At 38.3% G+C, this 23779-nt stretch overlaps 1 protein-coding gene across 5 annotated transcripts in view; it reads left to right on the top strand.

Annotated features, from left to right (window-relative positions):
• LPCAT1 (lysophosphatidylcholine acyltransferase 1) overlaps positions 1 to 14200 on the top strand; it is a 64041-nt gene extending 49841 nt beyond the window's left edge. For all 5 annotated transcript variants that reach the window (XM_075022752.1, XM_075022756.1, XM_075022755.1 and 2 more), the window contains 4 exons: positions 3647 to 3800; positions 4691 to 4789; positions 8065 to 8203; positions 13313 to 14200. In XM_075022752.1, the coding sequence (XP_074878853.1) occupies positions 3647 to 3800; positions 4691 to 4789; positions 8065 to 8203; positions 13313 to 13497 (577 nt within the window). In that variant the 3' untranslated portion in view covers positions 13498 to 14200. The remainder of the gene's footprint in view (positions 1 to 3646; positions 3801 to 4690; positions 4790 to 8064; positions 8204 to 13312) is intronic.
• Positions 14201 to 23779: the final 9579 nt, after the last annotated feature.

The raw sequence follows: 23779 nt of genomic DNA, 5'->3' as shown, positions 1-23779 counted from the left end.
AAAAGGTATGGTTTGTACCAAATCATCTTTTTCAGGTCAGATTTTGGAAAAATCCCCTGTTCTTGCCTTCTAGATTTCTTAGCTTTCTCAGTAGGATTACTCTTAGTCAGTAACTTTGATCTTTAACAATGGGCAGCAATTTATTTTGGAATTCTTTTTGAATCCTTAACCATCTCCTTTGCTTTCCTGAGCCTGAGTATTATTTTGTCTTGTACCTGTGTGATGAGTACTAGTGATGTCTGCCTTGGCAGAATGTTCTACAACCTTAGCAAGCCTGCAAGGTTTACCTCCTTACACATTCCCTGGCCCTGGTGAAATTTAATGTTAGTAAACCTGCTCGTGTTGAATCAATTCTGCTGTCTCTTAAAAGCCATAGTATTTTGGTAAGAATGACCTGAATTAAACAGCAGTTCCATTTTGACCACTATTGTCCAATATTATCTCATCCAGTTGGCCACAAGGATCCTACTAGGCAATGCCTCTATTGGCTCGTAAGATCTGCAAGAAGATAATTACCTCATAGGCCTGGTGCCTGCCTATTCTTGCTCAACAGCCTTGACCATCCAGACTACAATGTAAACTTCCGCTGTCCATGTGTGCCTGAAATGGTGGTCCAGACTGTAGGTAGAGCTTTGCATCCCCAAAGTAATAACCCCTCACAGCTAACTAACAGTGCCATGACTTTAGAGTGTTCAGAGATCATCTATAACAAGAAAGAACCTCTGGAGGATGTTGTCCGTCTGCATTCATGACAAAAGCAATACAGTCCATTGCAGGAGGTGATCACAGATTAGGCTTAACACAGCAAATACCAACCATGATAACCCCTGCCTCATTGATCAAGGCAGGGTGTGCCAAAGTATTTGGAAGGTCGGTTTTGCAGCTGTTCAGTATCCTTTCTCCATTATGACAAGAAGTTGCATAGAAGTACATCAGCAGACATAAAACTGAATGTATCGTGCTTTTCTGGCTTAGGGCATGTTTCTCTGAGCTTGCAGTTTGCAGTAGCTAGCTACAAGATCAAGCTGTTCTTATGCAACTTCCAGCTCTGTGAGACACTAGAAGTTTTTTGGCAGGTTCCCAGCATGCAAGAAAGGAGTTTGTTTTCAAATAGTCAAATAACAGCTAAAGCTAGCTTTAAGGAGGTAAGACATCTCACTTGCTAAAAATAGTGGCAATTATACTGAAAATATCCTACCTTCAGGGATCTGGTTTTCCTTGTGAAGTCTGCTGTGAAGGATTTAATGTTCACAGCTGTTAATTTTGAAAAATGCCCTTTCCATCTTCAGGGACTCTGGAATGACTTTTTGTTCTCTTTAGTGCGCAGTGGCCTAAAAAATGAAGCAAAACACCACAACAGCAAATAATGTTATGCATCGTAAAACCTAGATCCTGCATGGAAGCCATTAGGCAAACAAGCATGATTTCATGAGCAAAGACATCCACTGTTGGCTTTCTAGCTTTTATAGCCTCCATTGGGATAAAAGTAAATAATTTTAAAGGATTTGAGACATTCAAACCATTTCATATTGGTTCAGAACCTATTGTGGGGATTTGGAACACTTGACTTCAAAAGACTTCTGCATAGTAGGTCATGGTCATCCACAGATCAATTACTTTCTGAAAAGGCTAGACAAGTGGAAGCAATTAAGTTTGCCTCGCTGATCCACATAGTCATTTTGCGATTGGCTCACATCTCTTCCTATATTTATAAAACCCAAACCACAAGACGTCTGCAAGATTTGTGGTAAGCCATGCTACTTTCCGTACAAGGTTTTGCCTTAAAACTTATAGCTTTTTGGACTTAATTAGCTGGTGAAGAGGAGATCTCACAAGTCTTGAATACTATTCACCAAACGAGTACTGGCTTAGTTCTAAAAGGTGAATTTTGAGTCAATTCATTGCAAATCAAATCTCTGATTTAGAGACAGATGTTAGACTGCATGTTCTGTGTCAGTGGTGCCTTATCTCAAGGGAGGATTCGGATGCCAGCTGTCCTTCATCCTACAGTTAAAATCCATATCAGCTACTACAGTGGGGATGTGTTATCTGTGGACACTTCTTATATGTAATCCTGCTTGTGAGAAGTTGAGTTCTGTGTGCATCTCAAATCTTCCTTGGATTCCTTTGTCATTGTTCCTGCTACTTTTCTGCTTGATCATGGAAAACGAATGCTTGCAGAGGAGAATTTGCTGCTCTTTTTATACTGTCTAGGACCAAAACTTAAGATAGGTGCTTTAATGCCAGGATGGAGAATATGTGAATGTTCTGCAGGGCCCATGGGTCTCTGGAAAAATTCTTGCATGTTCAGGTCTTGCAATTCAGAAATACAGGGCTTGGCATTGTTTAGTACTAAATACTGTTTAGTACTCACTGTTTTGGTGAGTCAGTTTAGGTAATGGCAGACAGCATAGTAGTTGTGGGTTTGCTTAAAAGCAGTGATGTTTAGGAAGGGTCATTTCAGCAAGCAGTCAAGGTCTGGAGCTGACATATTAGATAATCTTCCTTTCAGAAATGCTCTTATCTTTTTTTCAGAAGCTCCTGAGAATGCTGATATTAAATATTTTATTCATTCTTGTCACTGAAAGGAAGCTGCAGAGGAGTTCCAGCTGCAGTCTGGGAACAATTCTGGTGTAAGCTTGTGAGTTCTGTAAACAGCAGCTTTTCCTTGTCTGCAGCAGCAAACAGCAAAACAGACAACTGCAGAAGAATATTGTAGAAGACTTTATCAGCTTCTTTTGTCTTCAGACTGGAAAGTTTGGATGCCCATGTTACTCTAGATCAGTTCAGAGGAAACCTGCTGATCACGATTTTGTTGATGTTGTAATAGGGAAGGAATTTACTTTTCCCCACATACCTGCAGCAGCATCTATTATATTCATAATAAGACTTATTTTCACAAAAACAGGAAGCTTAACTTAGGGAAAAAAACAAAACAAAACAAAAATAACAAAACCGAAAAACCCACGCAGTAGATACCTGCATAAATATAAAGCTGTTCATTCATCTGTCAAAATCTGGTTTTGCAGTCGGAAAGACTGAGGGAATTTCTGTAGCTGTATTAACTCCTGTAACTTTGTTTGAGTCACCTCGTAATGGTGTCCAACTCTGGACTGAATGTGAAAAACGAGGACTGACAAACAGGATTAACAGTATAATCACTATTATGTAATCCCTGATTTCTTTTAGGCAAGATGCATTAGGTCTTTCCTGTTCAGTGACATTAGTAAATTTGGAATCGTAATTGGTTTATGTTACTGTCCTACAATACAGCCATATTCGGGTGACCTAAATCCCACCTAGTTCTCCATGCCTGGTATTTCTTATTAGCTTGTTCTAGACTGTGTTTCTTGTTCATGTTGAACTGCTTACACGTACAGCTTATAATCAAGGTAGAATAAAGGACACAAGTTTATGACCACGGTTCCTATGCCCTTGCAGTAATTTCTAATACAGTCCAAGAACTCATGGGAGCCTTAAAATTACAGGAATATGTTATTTTATTATAAAGTTGCTTAGTAATTCTGATTCCAGATTTTGCAATGTTTTACACCATTATCATCCATTGCTTCATTTGGTATATTGAATTTTGTATTGTTAAAACTGGGTATATTTTTTAAATGTGCAAAAATAATATGCTTTCTAGGCTGAAGCCAGAAACACTTGAAGATGATCTTGATAAATATGCTGCAAGTGCCATGAAAATGAAAAAAGAAAAGGTTGATCTTAAAGAATTTTCAGCATACTTGGAATTTCCAGTTTCTCACACATTAGAAAGTATGTTTGCACTGTTTGATGAGGTAAGAAATAACATCACGTTTAAAAATTGTACTACTTTTGGTAAACTCTGCTGTAGCCTAAGTTTGTTCCAGTTGAGGTCTGATTTGGGCCTAAGTGCTTTTGAGTACCTCACCATAGTATTTGCCTACTGCATTTCCCTTTCAGCAAGGTAAGAGCACCTATCATCAACTAAATAAAACATTCATTCAGGTAGAAGTTAAAAGGAGTATCAGTTGGACAAAACTGATTTTCTTTCTAGATGCAAAATATGAAGAGGAAGAAAGATGGGTTCAGGCTAAAGCTCTGCTGTGGCTTGTTGGAACTGAATGCAATGCCTATTAGCTGGTATTTCACTTACCTTCTAAATAAATTTCTTGTTCTTCTAGGATGCCTAAAACCTGAAGGACCTAGGAACTTGGCAGATGAGCCAGTTTTTCATTCCTCTGGCAATTAGTCAGGATGGGGCAATGACTATTATCTTTGTCTGGATGAGGTGCTCTTTGGACCAGGTGGTGGATATGTCCAGTGTTCTCTCTTAGACCAAAGAGCAGATGTCATGTATTCAGGGCTTAAATTAGGCTACCTTGCTCTCTAGTTCTGACTTTAATTTCAACACAGTAATTCAGATGGTTTAACGTAAAAATCTTAAATATGCAAGTGACAGGTCACAGCAGCAGCACTGTCTTCCAAGAATCTTTGAATTATGACTTCTGAGCAAAACTCTGAGAAGGGCTGCAGAGCTTTGATGACCCAGGTTCTTGCCCCAAATTAATTCCATTTCAGTGAGACTTTTTTTGTAGTGGCATATGTACTGATCTTTCTGAATATTCTCCATCTTTAGCCACTGTTAGTTATTTATGAAAGTTCTCAGACAAATTGCAGTATTTTGAGGTGAGGTTTTCCTTTACAGAATGAAGACGGTATAATTGACATTCGGGAATTTGTCATTGCTCTGTCAGTTGTCTGTAAGCCATCCAAAACTCTGGAAACAATTCAGTTGGCATTTCAGGTAAGCAGCATTTTCTTCCTCTATGTAGTTTACTTTTTTTTTTTTTTAGAAATTATTAATATTGCCATTAGACTTAAAAGAAGCTTGTTTGATGTGCCCTTTTAATACTTAATTGCATTTTAAAATAACATTAATGGAAAGTTAGATTAAGAGGTCATTTCAGAGGGAATGCACTGCAAGTTTAAGTCATGTAAAACTATGAAGTTTGCAGTTTGAAATTTTTCTCTGTGGAACTCTGGTAGAATCTTTTTCAGCACATTGAGTCTCAAACCTGAAGCCCTTTGATTCTTCTAAACTAAAGGCTAATGAGTTGTGCTTATTACTTTTTTAATGTTTCAATCAAATCTTATTTTTCAAGTTAATAAAATATTTTAAAACTTTTCCTACATGTTAATAGAGATTAATCTTTTAAGCCCCTTTTGCCTTCTTGATAAGATTTTCTTCCCTCTTAGTTCTTAACGTGTTTCTGTGTTAGTCCTGCAGTCTCAGCCCAGACTTTATGCTTCCCAGAAGTGCTCCTGATCTTGTTCTAGCCTCAATGGTTTGTTGCAGCATCAGCATAGATAGTTATTAATGCAGACTTTTTGAGAATGTGACAGCAGCAATACTTAATGTTTACCATTCTGGTGGGTTTGTCTGACACCTTGGTTTATTACTCTTTAATTAATTTCTTTAATACTGCTATTTCAACATGCAAACTGCTCCATCCTGCATCATCTTTCCCCTTTGCCTCAAACTCACATGGTCTTTAGTGTTACTGAAACTGAAGAGTGCTAACTCTTGATGCTGTCATCACTGGTGAATGCATGGAGTTGAGAACATTGATTTGCATGGTACTACATGGTAGCCTTATTTTCTGAGTAGTTATTTTTTTAGGTTCTTCAGTATACCTGTATTACTCTCTTAACTATGTTTTGCTAAAGAAATGAGGCTCCTGTGAATGTTTAGTGTTCACATCTATCATTCTTACCCTTTGGCCAGTATCAAACAAATTTGACAAAGGAGGAAGGAACAAAAATATTTAGTTACTACAAATATTGGGGGAAATATGCCTCTAATAGCTGCTGTTACTGCTACTTCTGAGGGAAAAGCAAAAAGGTCTCTGCCCTTATTCCATTTGATCTATGTAATGTCATAGAGAAACGGTCAGGTGCTGTTTGGTCAGCTCTGTGTCTTCATAATAAAATGAACAAGCTTGAAGTAGACCTGAAGGTGGCTTTTGGGCAGTATTTCAATGAAATTTAGATGTTTGATGCATAATGTGCAATATACTTTTACCATTTTAGAGGAAGAAAAGCTCAGATTAGGCAATTACTTTCTTTTTGGAAGCACCTAACTTTAAGTTAATAGAATTGTTTCTTTAAAAAATTCTTTTCTTCACTGTCTGCTCTATTCTTCAACTCATAATACGTAATTTTGAGTTTCCTGGTTAATTGCAAAATATAAAGTTAACTGTAGAACTGGAGAGAAGTACTATGCATGTATGAAGAAGGGGAAGCAGGTAGTGCTCATTTTTTCCTGCTAGTGATGATTGGAAGGGTTAAGAAAAGTCTCAAGCTGAGGAAATTTTGCTCACAGTATTCTAGAAAAAAGGGAAAGAGAACTTTTTTTCAATATCCTTTCTTCCCCCTCCTTTCCAGGGTTTGTACACAGTAAGGTATTCACACAGTTTACTGGGAGCCACTGAAGGATCTAGCCAGTTCATGAATGTGTGACTTTGAACAGTTGCTGTCCTCTGCCATGTGCTACTTTTTGCAAAACACCCTATCATTTGTTTTCAGGGATAAAGTGCAACATTTCATATAGCTGAACAAGTTTTCAAAGTGGAAGTGTTTAGTATATGGTTGAAGAACTTGAGAAATAGGAGTTACTGAGCCACTAGAGTTCTAAAGCAGTGGACAATTAAAAGGGAAGGGGTGGCTTATGGCAATCAAGTCTAAGAGCAGCACTCCAGTCTAAGTGCTACGCATCCTCCATTCCTAATTGTTAGGGAAACAAAAGGGTGTTGTAAATCTTGCCAATATGATGCTTGTGAGCCTTACCATCAAGTATCACCTTCTGACTACTTGATCTGTGAAAATATAGCAGGTTTTATTAAACAAGTGTCTTGTCCTTGCCCCTGCTGCTTGTGAAATTGTGTGCAAGTTAGGTGCTAGGGAGGAAAAGGCAAGATTCCCAATTTGAGCATAAATGTTGTCTTCCATGGTACTTCAGGTTTTTTATTCCACTGACTGTTTTTTTATCCCATTGAAGTGTGCTGTCTTGTGACAGCAACTTCTGCTTGTGTGAAAAATACATCCTTATGCCAGTTTTGTTCAATCTCATCAGTTCCCACCTTCTCGATGTAGAGAAACTAAATGGAAGTTTCCAAAATAGCATTTTTCACATGGTTCAATATTTGCAGTGTTGTCATGCTTGAAAATGAGACAAGGATGTTTCAAAAACACTTCTGTCTCAATTTCCATTGCATAGGCAAATTGAGTTATTTTAGAAAGTTAAATGAAGCTGTATTTGTTACAGATGTTTTGAAATACTCAGGTCCTTTTTTGGGGGAAAACACTGTACTTATACAAAGATAGAATGAGACTATGAACAATCACCTTTAGTAGTCAGTCTCCTGTCAGTAGTAAAGCTAACTCTTTCTGTGAGGAAACTCTGCTTCAGGACTTAAGAATATGCAAATTATTATTTTCTAGAATTTTGAATAAGTATTTGTTGAAAATTATAGGCCCATCACTTTATGGGGTAGGATTCTCCTGATTAATATAATGCCATTTAGATGTAGGCATTTTATGCAAACTGGCTGTTGAATCAGGTGGATGTTGGTCAAAGGAATCTCGAGGTTTACATCTGACCGAGTGGAAATGGTATCTGCTTTAGGCTGATCTAAATATATCTCCTGATTCCAGACTCTCTTGGAGTTTGGACACACAGCTCAATAGACTAAAAATTATTCTCAGTTACATATCACAAAACATGCTAGTGTTAAATAGTCTTGTTTCTGAATATCACTGAAATGCCAGTGCTTAGGCATGTAAACATAGGGTTTTTTCTGACTTTAGCAACTTTACTTTCTAAGCGTACACAGGTGAACCAATAATCAATGCTGTCTTTTACCCAGAATAATCAGAAATCCTTAGTAGATCATATCAATCTGAGAGCAACTAGAATTTCCAATATCAAATTTTAATTTTGCATAACTTGTTAGTGTGGTGCTGTTTATAGGAGTTAGCATTCAGCTTTGCAATTATTTATCTTGCTGTCTTGATTCATAGCTGTACCAGTCAGAAAATGGAACTATAACAGAAGAGGATTTAGCTCATATTCTGAAGACTGCCATGGGTGTGTCACAGATTAATGTTACGCATCTTTTTAGAGCTGTAGATGAAGAAGAAAAAGGAAAGATTACATATGGTAAGTATTTTAAGTGGATCTGAACTGACAAAGTTGTATAAACTCATGTTGATATACAAACTGGTTATATTTTTATTAAACTTAACCATTTTTCGTTGACTTGTTGACTTTAACAGTGATAAAAGCACTGCAGACAAAGTGAATTTACATTTAAAAAAAAAATTTGGGTTTCACTTTTAATATCAAATGTCAGGTTTACATGTTTTCAGATGTTTTCCCATCCACATTAAGTCAGGCAATTACCTAGATTAGCTCTTTCAGCATATTCTGTATGTCAGTATGTTTTTTAAGAAAGCTATCTTAGTTCTGTCCTGTTGCTTTGTGTCTTGTATTTGTTCCCCACTGTTTCTGCCCTCCCAGAATATAGGGGGATGTAAGATTTTCTGCTCCCATAATAATTTCTCAGCCTGTTTCAGAATAAGTCACGAGTGTGTCTGCGGGGGAAATGAGGGGGTATTAACCAGGCTGCTCAATATATAGTCTGTAATGCAGGCGATATGGAGGCGAGAAAGTTGCATTTGAAAAACTGAGAGATCTGGGTGAATAGATTATGCTGGGAACCAAAGTACTTGTGTGTTACTTCAGATTCTTCATCTTTTATGCAGTAAGGTTCTAAATTTAGTTGTATCATTTTAAGTATTAACCAAGTTGTTGATAGCCAACATATCACCTATCTCCAGTAGAAGTGCTGATGACATGCCCTGTTCCAGTGGTTTTCCTTGAGGATAATCAGTATGTTTTTCAGTTGTAAAAATCTTACAAATTAAGACATCAGTGTTAGTAAATCACAATTTCTACACTAGTAATTCCTATGTTTCAATCATACAATATGTATGTAAAGCTTCAACTACAGAACTATTTTAGAGTTATTGGAATGAGTATCATTGCCATTGTGCTCCCCTTTTTTCCTGACTGCTATGTCTTGCCTCCTTGATTCCTGCTGTACTAACTCTTTCCTTTCTGCACCTCTCATCTGTCATGTCCCCAGCATTTCCATGTCCATCCGAGCTACTGCCTTTTTCCTGCCTGTCTTTGTTGCTCCTTGTCTCCTAACTCATTTGGGCGGTGACTCAACTTTTCTCCCTCCCTGCCCTGCCCCATCACCAGCTTCAAAAATACCAGCACAGAAATTTAAGCTGGTAAGCCTAGCAGAACTCTAATTTTGGCATACTTCATTGTTTGAGAATAGGTAAATTTGAAATAGTGTACAAGTGAACTCAGACCAGTTCATGTGAGTTGCCAAAGAACTCATATTTTAATATCCATCTTCAATAGTACTTAGTTGCATTTACATTTGCCCTTTTCCCCTAAGTGGTCATGGTATATTCCCATCACAAGAAAATCTGGGCCACTGAGCCACAGCAGTGGCCACTGAAGTGCTTAGCTCTCATTTTCACTATTTTATTTCCTGTAGTCAAGACTAGTCTTTTGTGAGGCTACAGAAAGTAGGATGGTGTTTACATAATTTCTTTGAAACTTTGCTTGGATCTTTTTCTGAGAGAAGTGCTCATTTTATAATATAAACGTTGTGCTGAGATTTTAGCATATCTGAAAGCTTAATAGTAAGAACGGATGTCCAATTTATTGCGGTAGAGAATTAGAAGTTGAAAATAAACTTCTGGTATTGCATTTCTGTCTTGAAAGTTCTTGCTGTAAATATTCAATCTCTTGCCTTTCCTGAGAATGTGTACAACTTTCCACATACTCAATTCGTTGCACTTAAAATACTGAGAAGGGAGGGGTGGAAAACTTGCCGACTATGCTGTTTCTGAAGGCATTGTCCAGACAGGTTCTGAGAAATGAAAACTTTGTATATGGTGGAAGAGTACTGACATTACTTTGGATATGCACAGCAGAGGGGTCTGCTCACAAGCTCCTTCTTATATCCCAAAGAAGAAGCTCAGGTTGCAGGTAAACAGAATAACCAAAAGCAAAATTAAGATTGTGTAACTAGATTGATAATCTTGGATGTGACTTGTTAGAAGTCTGGATTTTTGTTGCATGTTTGAAAGTACACTAGTTGGCAAAGATCTGTGTCAGTTCTCTTAAGCAACATGCTGTTGGCTTAACTGTTTAGCTGCACCTTGATTCCAAAGCTCATCCTTTCACTGTAATCTAGAGAGAGGCAAGATTTCTCAATCTTAAGACATGATTCTGGAGAATTTGATTAGGTTCTGTAGGTGGGCATCACAAATTCTAGGAAACTCTCCACCTGCTCTTGATAGACAAATGATGACTGTGAGTGTTCTGAAGACTGCCTTGCTTGCTCGTAACAAGAAGGGGGGAATTAGCAGTATTGTGAATATCTGTATGGATGAATGCTCAGAGAAGGAAGAATTATTTGTTCTTTGAAATGTAGTACCCTTACCTGTGTTAATCACAGGATTATCCTATTAGGTTCCTGTACACTAAAGTAATTATGTAGTTGAGGGGGAACAAAAACTAGAGGAGGTTCATGAACACAGAGCTTCCATCAGGAGCATCAAGTAGTAGGAGGGTATTGCAAAGGCAGGAGAAAAACCTCTTGCAGTTCTTGTAGTACATATGCATACTTAATACAAAAATATAGACAGGAGTCTTAAAGAACTCCACTTTGGATTCTTCCCTTCTTGTCTCTTTCTTCTTAGTAGGGATAGGAAGCAAAATTACTTTTTTCCTAAGTAAATGGCTAAGGTGATCTTTTCTTCCAGTCTGATGCTTCACAGCTTCTTTAAGCTTGAGCTCCAGGATGAGACATGCAATTAGAAGTAATGCTGGAATAGCTCAATTCTTCCTACATCACCTTGTTTCACATTTCTGATGAATGAGGCAAATGGGATCCCAAGCACTTTTCCTTGGGCTCTGCTGTCTACAACTTTGAAAAATATTCCTTAATGTCTTCAGGACTTGTTTCTACAATACCCAAAATGTCTACTTACTGAGGTCTATCAGCAACATCATCCTGTTCAATTCAATCCTCCCTGGAATCTGTGGTTTTTCATTTGGATCCAGTACTGATAAAACGTTGAGGAATGGATCCTGGCAGAGTTGTCAGGATGCCAGTTTGGATATAGACGATCATGCTTGTGTGAACAACTGCTTCAAGGGATTTTCTGAATTTATTTTCTGAAAGGATACAGCAGCTTTTTGAAGAATTACTTAGAATGGCATCTACAGTGAATATTCTAGTCTTTCGCATGCAAAAAGGATTATGCTTAATGAGACTCTAAGAGCATCTTTGGTACTGTTGGTTGAAATTTTTATATTTATCTTACCTTAGTTGGGCTAACTATCAGAATGACCTTTCCCAAAAAAGGCTATTTTTTCATGGTCTTCAATATGGTGCATATACATGTATTGTTACAAAAAAGGAGTAGATCCTTGGGATGGGCTTAAAGTGTCCATGTGAGGAGGAAAAAAAAAAAAAAAGGAATGCTTTCATGTTCCTGCTCAGGCCAGACCCAGTTAAGGCTGATAGCTGATTGCTCTCTCCTTGTTAGCTGCAGAAAAATAATATACTCATTGGATTCACTGAATGTGCTTAACTGTTTTGATTCTGATGAATGAGTTTGCACTCAAGTGTTTCTAATATATTATTGCAACTACTACCACTGTTAAATATTTTAAATATAAAAAAGTTCTACGTTTCCTTCTTGAGAAAGGTCAGATGCATCCCATTCTTTGCTATGAGATTATTTTTTTTAAAAGTTGAACTTGCATTAAATATTATCGAAAGAGAAATTTTTGCTGTATGCCCTTTCAAACATTTAAGATATCCCCCCCCACCCCATGAAGACTTTATCATTTACATGATCGATCAGCCTGTTGTACTTACATAGATGGTAGTGTTGGTTTTCATGGCCTGAACATCATCAGCTTTTGTTGAAGTTACAGGGTCCAAAATACTTCAGATCCATATAAACTGTAGATAAAGGATACCCACTTTTTTGTTTGCGGAAGGATGAAGTTACATTTATTGCATTCTCCCCACCTATCCCTTTGCAACAGTTCAGAGGCAGGGTCGATCTACAACTTCAGTGCCCCTGTGAGCCAAATGACATTCCCTTGCTCTTTGCAATATTGAGAAAAACATGCCGTCTCTAGCGGAGAAGGAAAGCTGTGGTAGTTCCCTTCTTCCACACCAGCCCAGTTGTACTAGGAGGAGCTGGGCTTTACTCCTCTGAAAGGCTACTTCAGCTGCCATCTGCACTGCACTCCAGGGAACTCGCAGCATCGTTTGACCATGAACTCTTCTGGGATAACACAGTGAATTGAGTGGGCTGTGTGTGATACACTGTAGGTGACTGAGTTAGTGATAATGTTCACATCCAGCTTCTTCCAGTGTCAGTTTACATTACAAGAATAGCTTCTTATGACTTGGATCCTGTACAGTATCTTGTGTTCAAATCGTGTCTGAATAAATAGTCATATGGGCAAATTGTGACAAGGCTTCGATGCCTGATTTTCAACAGAAGATGTAATTTCTTGATGTTAAGGATTCCCTGCTCCCCCAAGAACTGATCTTGCTCTTTTTATTGTCTTATTGGTATCCAACATTAAAATCAGTTTTTCATAATGTGTTACAAATTAGTTATCTTCTCACAATATTATTCTCTAAAATATTAGGGTTTTGAAATGCTGAAATCTTGAAAGTGGAAGGCAGCAGTGATAGCCTGCTGTTAGGTTGAAGAGAATTATGCGTGCAAAGCATTAAAGGGCATGTTTGCAAAAGACTTCCCAGATTTTAAGAAATGACTGCTTTTGCGGTTCATTGTTCCTCAGCTGGAGGGCTTCTGCCCTTCCCCCAGTGAACAGTGAGATGCTGTGTCAGGGCATGTGGTGCTTCTCATGCATTTTAATACAAATCTGAGCCTGTTTACCCCTTCAACATACAAGCTAAGCTCTGGTCTGAAGTGTTTTAAGAGGACTTAGGTAACTCTTTGTGGCATCTTGGTTCTGGGCATGTGGTAAACTTCTGCTGAGAAGCTAAAACAAGCTATGGGGATAGCATTATGTTAACTGCTTCTATTTTTCTCCAAAGTGATCATGTGATTATATATGTGTAAGTACTCAAATTTAGCGTCCTTCTGTTTCAAAGAGCTGATTCTGTGTAACAACGATTTTTTTTAGATGACTTCTACAGATTTGCTGAATTGCACCCACACTTTGCAGAAGACTATCTCTATGCTGATCAGATGGGAGCTGAGAGTGGCTTGGAGACTTCATCTCTTTCTGCTCCTAATGGTATCTGTACTGACTTCAGCCCTGAAAACGCTGAAGATAAAAACAAGCCCCTGCGGAAGAAACTGAATTAACACTACAACTGTTACCTTCCTCTCCTGGTGAGAGGATTGTCTTTTCTTGGGATTTTCATAAGTCACTCCAACTATACAGCAAATACCAGTTTTGTGTGTGAAAGTTCTTCTACCTTAATACTGTTCTTTGAATCGTATGTGCTATATTTAACAACATGTTCCAGGTTACTTTGGGGAAGGTGTTTTTATTTTTTTCAAAAAGGTCTTTGAAAGGCAAAAATGTGAATGTGCTTCATTATTAATGTTCATATTTAAAAGGAAGCGGCACACTTATTTATATTCCATTGGCTAGTTTCATGTACAAAGTGTCGCACAAACTGTGCATGTATAAAGAAACTGTAGCTACTATGGTGTTAAGTGCACTTTGGTGATTAGTGTTTTCCCTAGTTATGGGGATGTTTATTTGGGGCCAAACTTTGCTGTCCATATTTGCATAGTTGGTCCTGTTGGTTTCAGTGGGATTATTCTCTCGAGCAAGGCAAACATATTTTGGCCCTTTGTTTTGGTTTCAGTGAACATTTTGGAAACAATTAATGCAAAAACTTGCTAAGGATTACTTTTTATTTTTATTGTTGAATGACAAAATTGTTTCTCTTTCAGTCTATTCCATGGTAGAATGAAAAGGAAAGGCTTTTTATCCCTCACCCCAACACTTTTCTACTGTAATCTTCTGGATGCAATTAAACGTGAATTTTTTTCCAAACTGACATGCCACATACTGTTTGCAAATACATGACAAAACTGTTTGTGCTTTTCTCTTATAATCATTTCAAATCATGTTCACCCACTTAAATGGGAGACGTTTACACAATTGTACTTATTCTAGATTTATCAGGAATCACAGGTTTCTTTTGTAGCAAGCCTGTATATACAGATAATTTAGCATGGAACACATTGAGAACTTTGTTGTATCAGCCCAAGTTTGAAAAGGTTGCAGTTTCTGCAGAGGCCAAGCCAGCAACAAGTTGCAGAACATCCTGAAGAAATGCTAGTTAAATCTCTATAGCAACATTACGTATACTGCATATAATGTATATGAAGCTTAAAATAGTTTAGAACTGTTAAAAAACAAAACAACAAAAAAACCCACCAACCTAAATCACTTGTCATAGTAACATTTCTTATCTTTCCTTTTGTAAAGCCACATGCCTTAATTACCAGTGGAGGTCTCAGAGAAAAATTTAGATTATTATAAAGTCACAGAGCTTCACTGATTAGGAAATATGACAAAAGCCTCAAGGAGTAGGAAGGAGGACTCTGGCACAAAATAACTGTGATGGCAACTCTACTTCCAAACAAAGAAACAACACTTTCAAATAATTTCTATGACTCATTTTGTAGGGCTGCACTAAAATATGATGGTTTTGTGACTGGAAAACTGTTGAGATTTGAATTTTCCACATGTTGCAGTAATTTAAAACTACATTTGAAAGGGAGAAATTTTAGCTGAAGGAAATCTGTTTTGTACGAAATGCTTTTATTACCTTTTTTTTTTTAATAGCAGGAGGTGTTTTAAAGCTCATTAGGGTATTGGAATGTGTCCTTAGAAATCCCTAACTGTATGTGGCAAGACTCCAAACTAAAACTGGCATTAATAGAAAGGGTATGAGGGGAAAAAAGTCACAAATTACGCTTTCTGTGGGGTATGTGGAGGTAGGTCCTCATTTGGAGGTAATAATTAAATTTTTGATTTATCTAAGTAGCACATGCCAAGCTGACAGGGCTGCAGCAGACTTGCAGACAAGATTTGAATTAAATCTGATCATGAAAAACAGGAGAAATGGTTTAGAAAAATAAGGCATGTGAAGAACTACACTTAGGTAGGAATAATCAGCTGCACAAACAGAGGAGGGAGTGGGTATTGCTGCATAAAACACCCTGGGGCAGGGATGTTATAGAGTACAACGAACCGAGCACTGTTAACTCATTGCTGCAGAAAAGATACTCATTGTAGTGGGATGCATCAACAGCGTAGCCTGTGAGAAGCGTGGTGGCATTTCTGTGTTACCGAGGTGTGATAAGGCCTTACCTGAAGTACCTGTCCATGTTGGGGCACCTGAGAAAAACGGGGAGTAGCTGGATAGAGTCTGGGGGACAGAAAGTACTCAAAAAAAGAGATCAAAAGTATTCTTTAATCCAAAGAAGAGAAGACTGAAGGAAGATGTAGATCCAGGCTATTAATTTAAAAGGCAAGTTAAGCTTTAGGAAAATTTCCTTGCAATACACCTAGTTAAGCTAAGGAGAATGGGTTATTCCAGGTGGGGTGAGGAGCCTTCCTTCACTGGAGGTTTTGGAAACAGAACAGACAGCTAAGGTGGAGACACTTGATTTTAATGATCATGCCCCAGGGTCATAGGGATATGTCCTGAGATCTACTTGCTGTGATTATACAGTATTTTAGTCGGTATGTGAGGGACGGCACACGAACTGTAGTCTGGGCATATCGCATCTCCTCTACAAGAGTTTTTATGGCGCATGGCTCAAGCTGGCTGTCTGAGATGAGTTATCTTTTGCCTTGTGTGTGAGCTTGGGAATTTGAGAATTTCAGAGTGCAGTGGACAAGAGAGAGTTCCCTGAGACACATGTCTGAAAAGAAGAAAAAGGTAAGCTTAGTATCTCATGGACAACTTTGAGGTGAGAGAAGCTCCAGAGGCTACTCTGTCCACATCTGTGAAAGAGCAAAGCAAGCTGATTGAAGTTAGCTAAATACAAGTGTGCCTAATTTGCATGTATGGTGTGTGTAACTTGGGGATCTGTCTTCTGAAAACCGAAGGGTTCTTTTGGTTCATACTTGTTTTGGTAAGGGAGATGTTTTCTAATTGTGGTGAGCGTAATAGCTGCACTTGTGTGCAGCTAAGCTGTGCGGAGTGTTTGGGTTGAAGGGCGCTGCAGCCTACAATAGCCGAGCCCTTAAACAAATGCCACGTTGCGTGGTGAAGAACCACTGAAAGTCACGTGCGTCAGTGAGTTCAGTCCAGAGCTGCTGCAGAAGAAGGCTGGTGACCAGCACATTGTTTGCTTGGTGAGCAAGTACTCTTGATGGAAGCAAGCATTTAAAAAACAAAACAAAAAAACCCACCACAACAAAACAACACTTGGATTCTGTAATGAATTGCGATGCTCCCTCTTTTGTGAGATTGTTGAATGAGGTAGAGGCATAATAGGATGAACGATAGGGTGAAGTCCTGATCAGCCTGCATGAAAACATTGTTAGATCACACATAATGTCACAAAAGCTGAGATTAATTAATATAATTCAGATGATTTTAGCATCTGTAGAATATAAGGCTATAATGTTAGACTGCCTTGTAGCGACAGAAAAGCCACATTACTGTAGGGTGGTAAACTCAGACTTTATTGTAACACATTGCATTACTGCAGCAATGTTCATTTACAACTCATCTATCAAACTCTGACTGCTGAAATGTTTTAGTAGTTCTGCATAAGTAGCCCTTTTAAAAGGCACCTGACTGTGGAACAGCTAGGTTGTGACAGTCAAGTTTCAGTGGCTTGCTGCAGTGTCAGGGTAGAAGTGAAAGCTTCCTTTTCCCCTTCACCAAACATTGACATGTAAATGCTTTCAATTAAAATATTACAGATTTTACAAGCACATTGTTTTAACTGGTGATATCGACAACCCCTAAATTTATAGGGAGACATATGAAGACATGACTTCAGTTCTTTGCAACACTTTAACTTATTAAATGATCCTTACACAAAAAAAAGGCAGGGGTGTGAAGGCATTTGACGTGTCTGATGAGCATTATACTACTTTTATGTAATACTGCCATCCCTTGCCAGTAGAGCTCTTGCATCAGACTGAATTTTTATATATTGTATGAGATAGCCACCCAAAGGTTTGCTATTCTGATATGATTGAACAAGTATACTCTGTATTTTGAATGTACTTAAAGTAACACAGAAAACCACGAAATCCAAGATACCTAAAAAATGTCTTTTTTTTTTCCCCTTAATTTGTATTTCTTCAAACAAAATAAAGCCCCACTAAAACCAGACAGATGTTTAGGAGGTGCAAAGCATGTTTAAACCACAGTCTACCGCAGTAAGGCAAGTGCTATTACAGATTTCTCAGGAGTCCATTGCTGTAAGCAGAAAGGCTTAAAAGGCACTACAGGCAATTTGTAAGCCTTATGGAGACATTAGGTTGTACACTTAATTTCATACCAATGAATTGCACTATATGTTTCAATGCATTTATTGTAGCTAGAATACTCTTACTGTGATAAAAACAAAACAGGCTCGTGTGTGTGTTTGCTAATCCCACTTTGAAGGTATAAATCCGTAGGTCACAAAGGAGAAAAGGAGATGTGCGTGGTGCAGTAGGGAAGTGATGCAACCTCTTCAGTGGCAAAGCTGCCAGAAGTAAATAGTTAAGTGTTGTACATAGCTGTTTATTAAAATTTTCATGCTAACTGAATAGGCTTGTTAGCTAGTTTAAGCATTGAGCTCGTTGGAATAGTTTTTATTCATAAAATGAAGTAAACCTTTTTCTGGAAATAGGATTGTTGCACTATAACATCTGCATGGCTTGATAAATTTTCTAAAGCAGATATGGTTTTATTAATTTATGAGTTTTATTACAAGGCCATCTTTGGTATTGCCATTAACTTCCTACTTTTATATTACCATGCGGTAAGTACAGCTTTTCATGTTAACTGTTGTAGTCACATTCTGTTCTCTGCTCCTTCAAAAATGGTATTCTCGCTTAAAAAAAAAGAAAAAAAGGTCTTAAAGAGTACAAGTTGCAGAACTTGAGCAGCATGTGCTATAGATCCCATGATGTCAGAAAAACACTGTAAGTGCAGTTTTGCATATATTATGGGACTGAACTAGGATGGAGAGAAAGAAAAATTCTGATTAAAAACTCTGACCAAGTCAGATTAATTTTCATTTAGGTCAGAGTGTGGGTCATAAGACTTTCTGAAATGTTACACTCTGCTTTGCGTGAAGCCTCTGTTTTTTCCTAGCAGCACTTTCATGAGTGTTCTAGAATTAAGAAATAACAAATATGTTGCTGGCTGGGGTTAAACCACGACACCAACTAAGCACCACGCAGCCACTCACTCACTTGCTCCCGCCCACCCAGTGGGATGGGGGACAAAATCAGGAAAAAAGTAAAATGCATGGGTTGAGATAAGAACAGTTTAATAGAACAGAAAAGAAACTAACAATGATAATGATAACGCTAATAAAATGACAATAGTAATAATAAAAGGATTGGAATATACAAATGAGGCACAATGCAATTGGTTGCCACCCGCTGATTGATGCCCAGTTAGTCCCTGAGCGGAGATTCCCCCATCCCCACTCCCCCCAGTTTATATACTGGACGTGATGTCACACGGTATGGAATACCACATTGGCCGGTTTGGGTCAACTGCCCTGGCTGTGTCCCCTCCCAACTTCTTGCTGACTGGGCATGAGAAGTTGAAAAATCCTTGACTTTAAACATTACTTGGCAACAACTGAAAACATCAGTGTGTTACCAACATTCTTCTCATACCGAACTCAAAAACACAGCGCTGTGCCAGCTACTAGGAAGGCAATTAACTCTATCCCAGCTGAAACCAGGACAGTTGGTCAAGAATTTTACATTAGCAAAACTTAAGTTCAGCTCCTAAACTCATATTGAAGCGCAGAAGTTCCCTGTGAAGAACTTCAGATGGTTTGTTACTTATTAGGTATCTGAACTTCAGCTAATTTGGAAAACTTAAATTACTTAATATGGCTAGATCCTTTACAAAAAAAAAAAAGGAAGAGTAGGTCCAACAGTTCAAAATGGAAAGTAAGAATTTGACATCAGTGCCATTGATAATTAGTTATTAATTAAATTATTTATTCATCAGTCCACCAAAACTGCAAGATCCATTTCACAGATGAGCAGGAAGACCGAGATTGTCATTCAGGCAATCCTGCAGTCCCAGCTAGGTAGAAACGAAGCCAGCTCTTCTTCAATCAGAGGATGATTTCTTGAAGGTGCTGCAGCATCGTGTATCCAAGTAATGTCTAGGTCACCGGCAGCGCAGCCAGCGAGGTTTCATCTGCTGTCCCTGCTGATTTCTTTTGAAGACTGGAAAAAAGTACTCAAACCGTGACAGGAACCTTGTAAGACCTCCTTAAAGGTAAAATCCTCCGGCACCACCTCGGAGGAACAAACACCACAGTTCTATGCTATAGCGAAAGCAGTGAACTGGGTATACACGTTAGTCACCAACACACTGATCAAAATGTGCATAAATTATATAATATTCAGGTAAAACTACTGAGAGAATGCAGCAGCGAGCAGATGATCCATTAGATGTGCCTGGACTTGCATCCGTAAGTATTTCCGACATCTCAGAGTGATCAAGTTAAGACAGTTTTCTTCCTCTAGGAAAGCCTTCAGGTTTATTTCAAGTTAATTATTTTGACTTTCACAAGTGGAGAAGTGGTTTGTTTTGTAGATAACTTTTTCCCCAGATGGTATGATGTGCTTTATCATGTAATGGGATTAAACTGGAGTGGGTGATGCCAAGAGCAGAGGATTTAAGAGGCTTATAAAATGGAGGGGTTATGTTTCTGTGAAATATGCTGAGACCTTTTTGCAGCAGTTGACGCTTTGCCTAGGTTGTCTTGCGAGTTCATTAGGCAAAATAATTTTACTAGTTGTGTGATGGCAGTGACTGCTTATTCCATTTTCTGTAGCAAAGTGGCAGAGCAGAGTGCTCCTGTGCAGGCTAACTGGGGGGGGGCATCTGTAACTGGTAAAGACATATTTGTAGTTTTCAACTGATCAGTCTCTGGGAATGGAAACAGCAGAATCGCCTTAGCACAGATTGCACCTCAGTAAGTTATTCCTGTTAATTAACTTATTTGTTTGGGGGTTCTTTTAGCAACATAGTTGTCATGCTTCTTTATTCTGAGCTAAATTGCACAGGGCATATGAACATCAGAGGTCATCTGAGGTTAGTTTGGGGATCTCGGAAAAGGTGCTGTATGATAATCTGTTGATCTGGTGTTAAGTTTCAGTTTTTTCACTTTGACCAAAAATGTTAGAAGCAAGAGAAAAGCCATAATGACTTTTGTATTATTCTGTTTAGATATTGTGAATGGGTTGTTATTCGAGAGTGCCAGTTTTGAGCCAAAGAGTCAGCTGGAGAATAATCGGGCTGAACTTCTGGTCCTGAACCAGCAAGCAGAAAAGCCTGTCAAGGCCAGCGTGGCAGCAAAGCTTTCGCTGCGCAACTGGCCTTTCCCCACAGTAAAGAAAGATCTTTCCTGCCTCTTGGGCTGGTGAATTCAGTTTTCTGTAGCCCTAGCTCTTGCTTGCGCTGTCGGTTCTTTGTAGGTGCGTTGCAGCCTGAGGGAGACCTCGCTGCCTCTTAAGCTTAAGTGACATTCATGGACTTTTCTCCCTGAGCCGTAAGCAGCAGGTGAGTATTAAAGTCCTGTTCTGGTAATGCCACCCAAAACGAAGGGCCCGTGTGCTGCTGTAGCTAGTGCCTGCCGTTAAGTAAAGGATTGCTTTTTCTTTTCCCACACTTTAACCGTTGCAGGTGTGTCCAGGTGACGGCAGGTCTGAAAGAGCTTATGAGATTCTCCGTCTTCCTATAAGCAGTAAGAAATTAAATTTAGGAATATAGTGCAACGAAACCTTAAATTGGATTGACTTCTGACTCGCTATGTCACTTTCAGTGTGTGCCTGTTTACTTCCAACTTCCGAATGCAGCATCTATAAATGTGATAGCAAACAAAGCCTCCTCATGGATACTGAAGAAAGCTGAAGCTCAGACACTTTTCATCCTACCATGGTACTGGAAATGAAATTCATCTGACGATATAGGTTATTTCTAAGTCTATGAAAGTATATGGGCAAAACCCAAATACATGTCTTTTATTCACTATCCAGCATGAAGACAATTTTGTATTTTAAATGCTAAAGAAATAAACTTGTAAAGATCTTGTATGCCCTAAGTATATATTTTTGTCCTATGTTTTCTTTTATAATGAAGTTCAAGCAAAATATTTCTTATATTTCAGAAGGGAGGTTTAGGTTAACCAGTGCTGTACTTTCCAGACTACAAAAGCAGTTTTTAAGTAAACATCTAAAAATGAAATTGTATTTTTAAATATGTGGATTAGAATTCCTTAAGTTAAACGTCTCTCCTTAGCAATTGTATATACTTAGAGAAAAAGCAAAACTGTTGCAGCTGCTTGTCTGTATGGTTGTTTGTGTTTGGTGAATTGTTTCTATTGCTTTCTCGAATTGCTCTAAGGGTATTAAGAGCTCCATGTAAATCAGTAACGTTAGAAATAGAAGGAAATTTCCTTAGAAGCGATAGATTTTGTTTCCCGGAGGAGGACCAAGCGTAAGCATCTGCTAACCTCGTATTATGTACTGTACAACTTCAACGTTGCGGCATTGTGCTGAAAGTATTGGGCATCTGTTCAATGGGACCACTTTCTAAACCTTTTTGTAATTCCCAGCATCTCTCCAGGTGTCCAAGACATTCCTAATTTGATCGCAGGTACTAGTTGATCTTTTTGGAAGAATAAAATTATCAACAAGCTGAGAAATAATTCAGGAAAAAAAAAATGGTTTTGATCTCTTGAATTATTGTTAAATTTGCATTGCGGATATCATTTATATATTTTGGAAAAAATACTGCTACGTTTCTGAACACACTTGACAATTTAAATGCAAAAGCAAAAAAGTTAACCTTTTAAATGATCAAATTTTGGAATTTTTCTCTTACCGCTACTGAATCCAAGTTAGGCACTGCCATGAAGAGGATGCTTTTAGTTGAAAACCTGTGCTGACAGAGCAGGAAGGTTGTTCGTAGGAACTCACTTGCAAGGTATTACGTGCTTGTTCCATCAGTGGTACAACTTCTGTTGACTTCAAGGCTGCTCAAGCAGACCTGGTGTGTTTAAAGATGCATATTGGCTGCAAGCTTTTTTATTATAATAGCCCTTGGATATGCAGTGTAAATCTGTAATGATATATAGTGCTACTGGATAATAATAATCTGAATGCATATTTTCTGCTGTAAATTTCCCTCCTATGACTCCTATGGTATCTGTACATAGACTATTACCTTTGCACTGAAATGACTATACTTCATAACTGTAAAGCAAAAACAAGTAGTGTACTAAAGATGACTGTAGCTTGTGGTTCCAACTGTGGAAATACTTTTGCAGAACAAAAAGTATAGCTTCAGTGCTACGAATTTGATTTTTATATTTTTTATTAACATGCATGGAAGACTAAGGATAATATTTTTTAAAAATGAACTTGTTTTTGTACATTTTTCAATGTTTAAAACTCTATGATTTAACATTACCTCTGAATACCAGTGATCAGTCAATTCTTAAAGGAAATACCTCAATTTGAGCATTCTTTTCTTGTTAGTTGTCTGATAGGTTGAAATGGACTATAGCGTGTGATGAACTGAGCCAAATCATGTAGACACTTAAACTATGTTATATAAGTCATGATGATTTACTAAAAGGGAACTAAATGATACACTGCAAGTATTGATGTGCAGTATACAATCACGGCTCGTTCTGCCCAACTGGATGTTTCCTTATGAATGGCTTGTAAATTGAATTTTCAGCGTGAAGCCAAATTAAAAATGAAACAAAAAAATGTTTGGTTTCCTCTGGATTTTTTTTTAGATTTAAGTTTTGGGTTTTTTCATAAACAACAGGGTTTACAATAAGGAAAAGGATACAAATCATAATTGTGAATAAGTACGGAGTCCGTATGTGTTTAGGTGTGCTCTGTTGATGTATGTTCTCTGTGGCAGTGTATGTAGGAGAACAGTGTTTGTTTACCTGACAACTGGGAGTATGAAATACAGGGTTTTGAGGGGGTTTTGTTTGGGGTTTGGGGGGCTTGGGGGGGTGTGTTGTATTTGGTTTGGTTATTGTTTTTTTGTTTTGTGACGAGGAACCAGCTTCAGAATGGGAGCTACCAGCCCCCAAAATTATTTTTCCTGAACCATGTGACTGGAGCAAACAGGAATTTGCCAATTGGACCAAGTTACAGTCCTAGGGCCCTGGAATTACCAACTTTGAAAATGATAACATCAGTAACAACTGGATGGAATGTTACAGGGGTATCCCTCAGAAAACTTCCCACCAGCCACAAGTGAGAGCTAATGTGTATCCCACGAGGGAATTCCCAGCAAGGGGGAGGCAGGAATCAGAAGTTAAATCCTGTCAAGGCTGCCAGGGGGAAAACGAAACGTGCTCACATCACCCGGTACCGCCCCGCGGT

This window comes from Buteo buteo, chromosome 3 (genome assembly GCF_964188355.1).
Source record: "Buteo buteo chromosome 3, bButBut1.hap1.1, whole genome shotgun sequence".
NCBI lineage: Eukaryota > Metazoa > Chordata > Aves > Accipitriformes > Accipitridae > Buteo > Buteo buteo.
The sequence above is the reverse complement of the archived record's forward strand: the minus strand, read 5'-3'. Positions and strand labels throughout refer to the sequence as shown.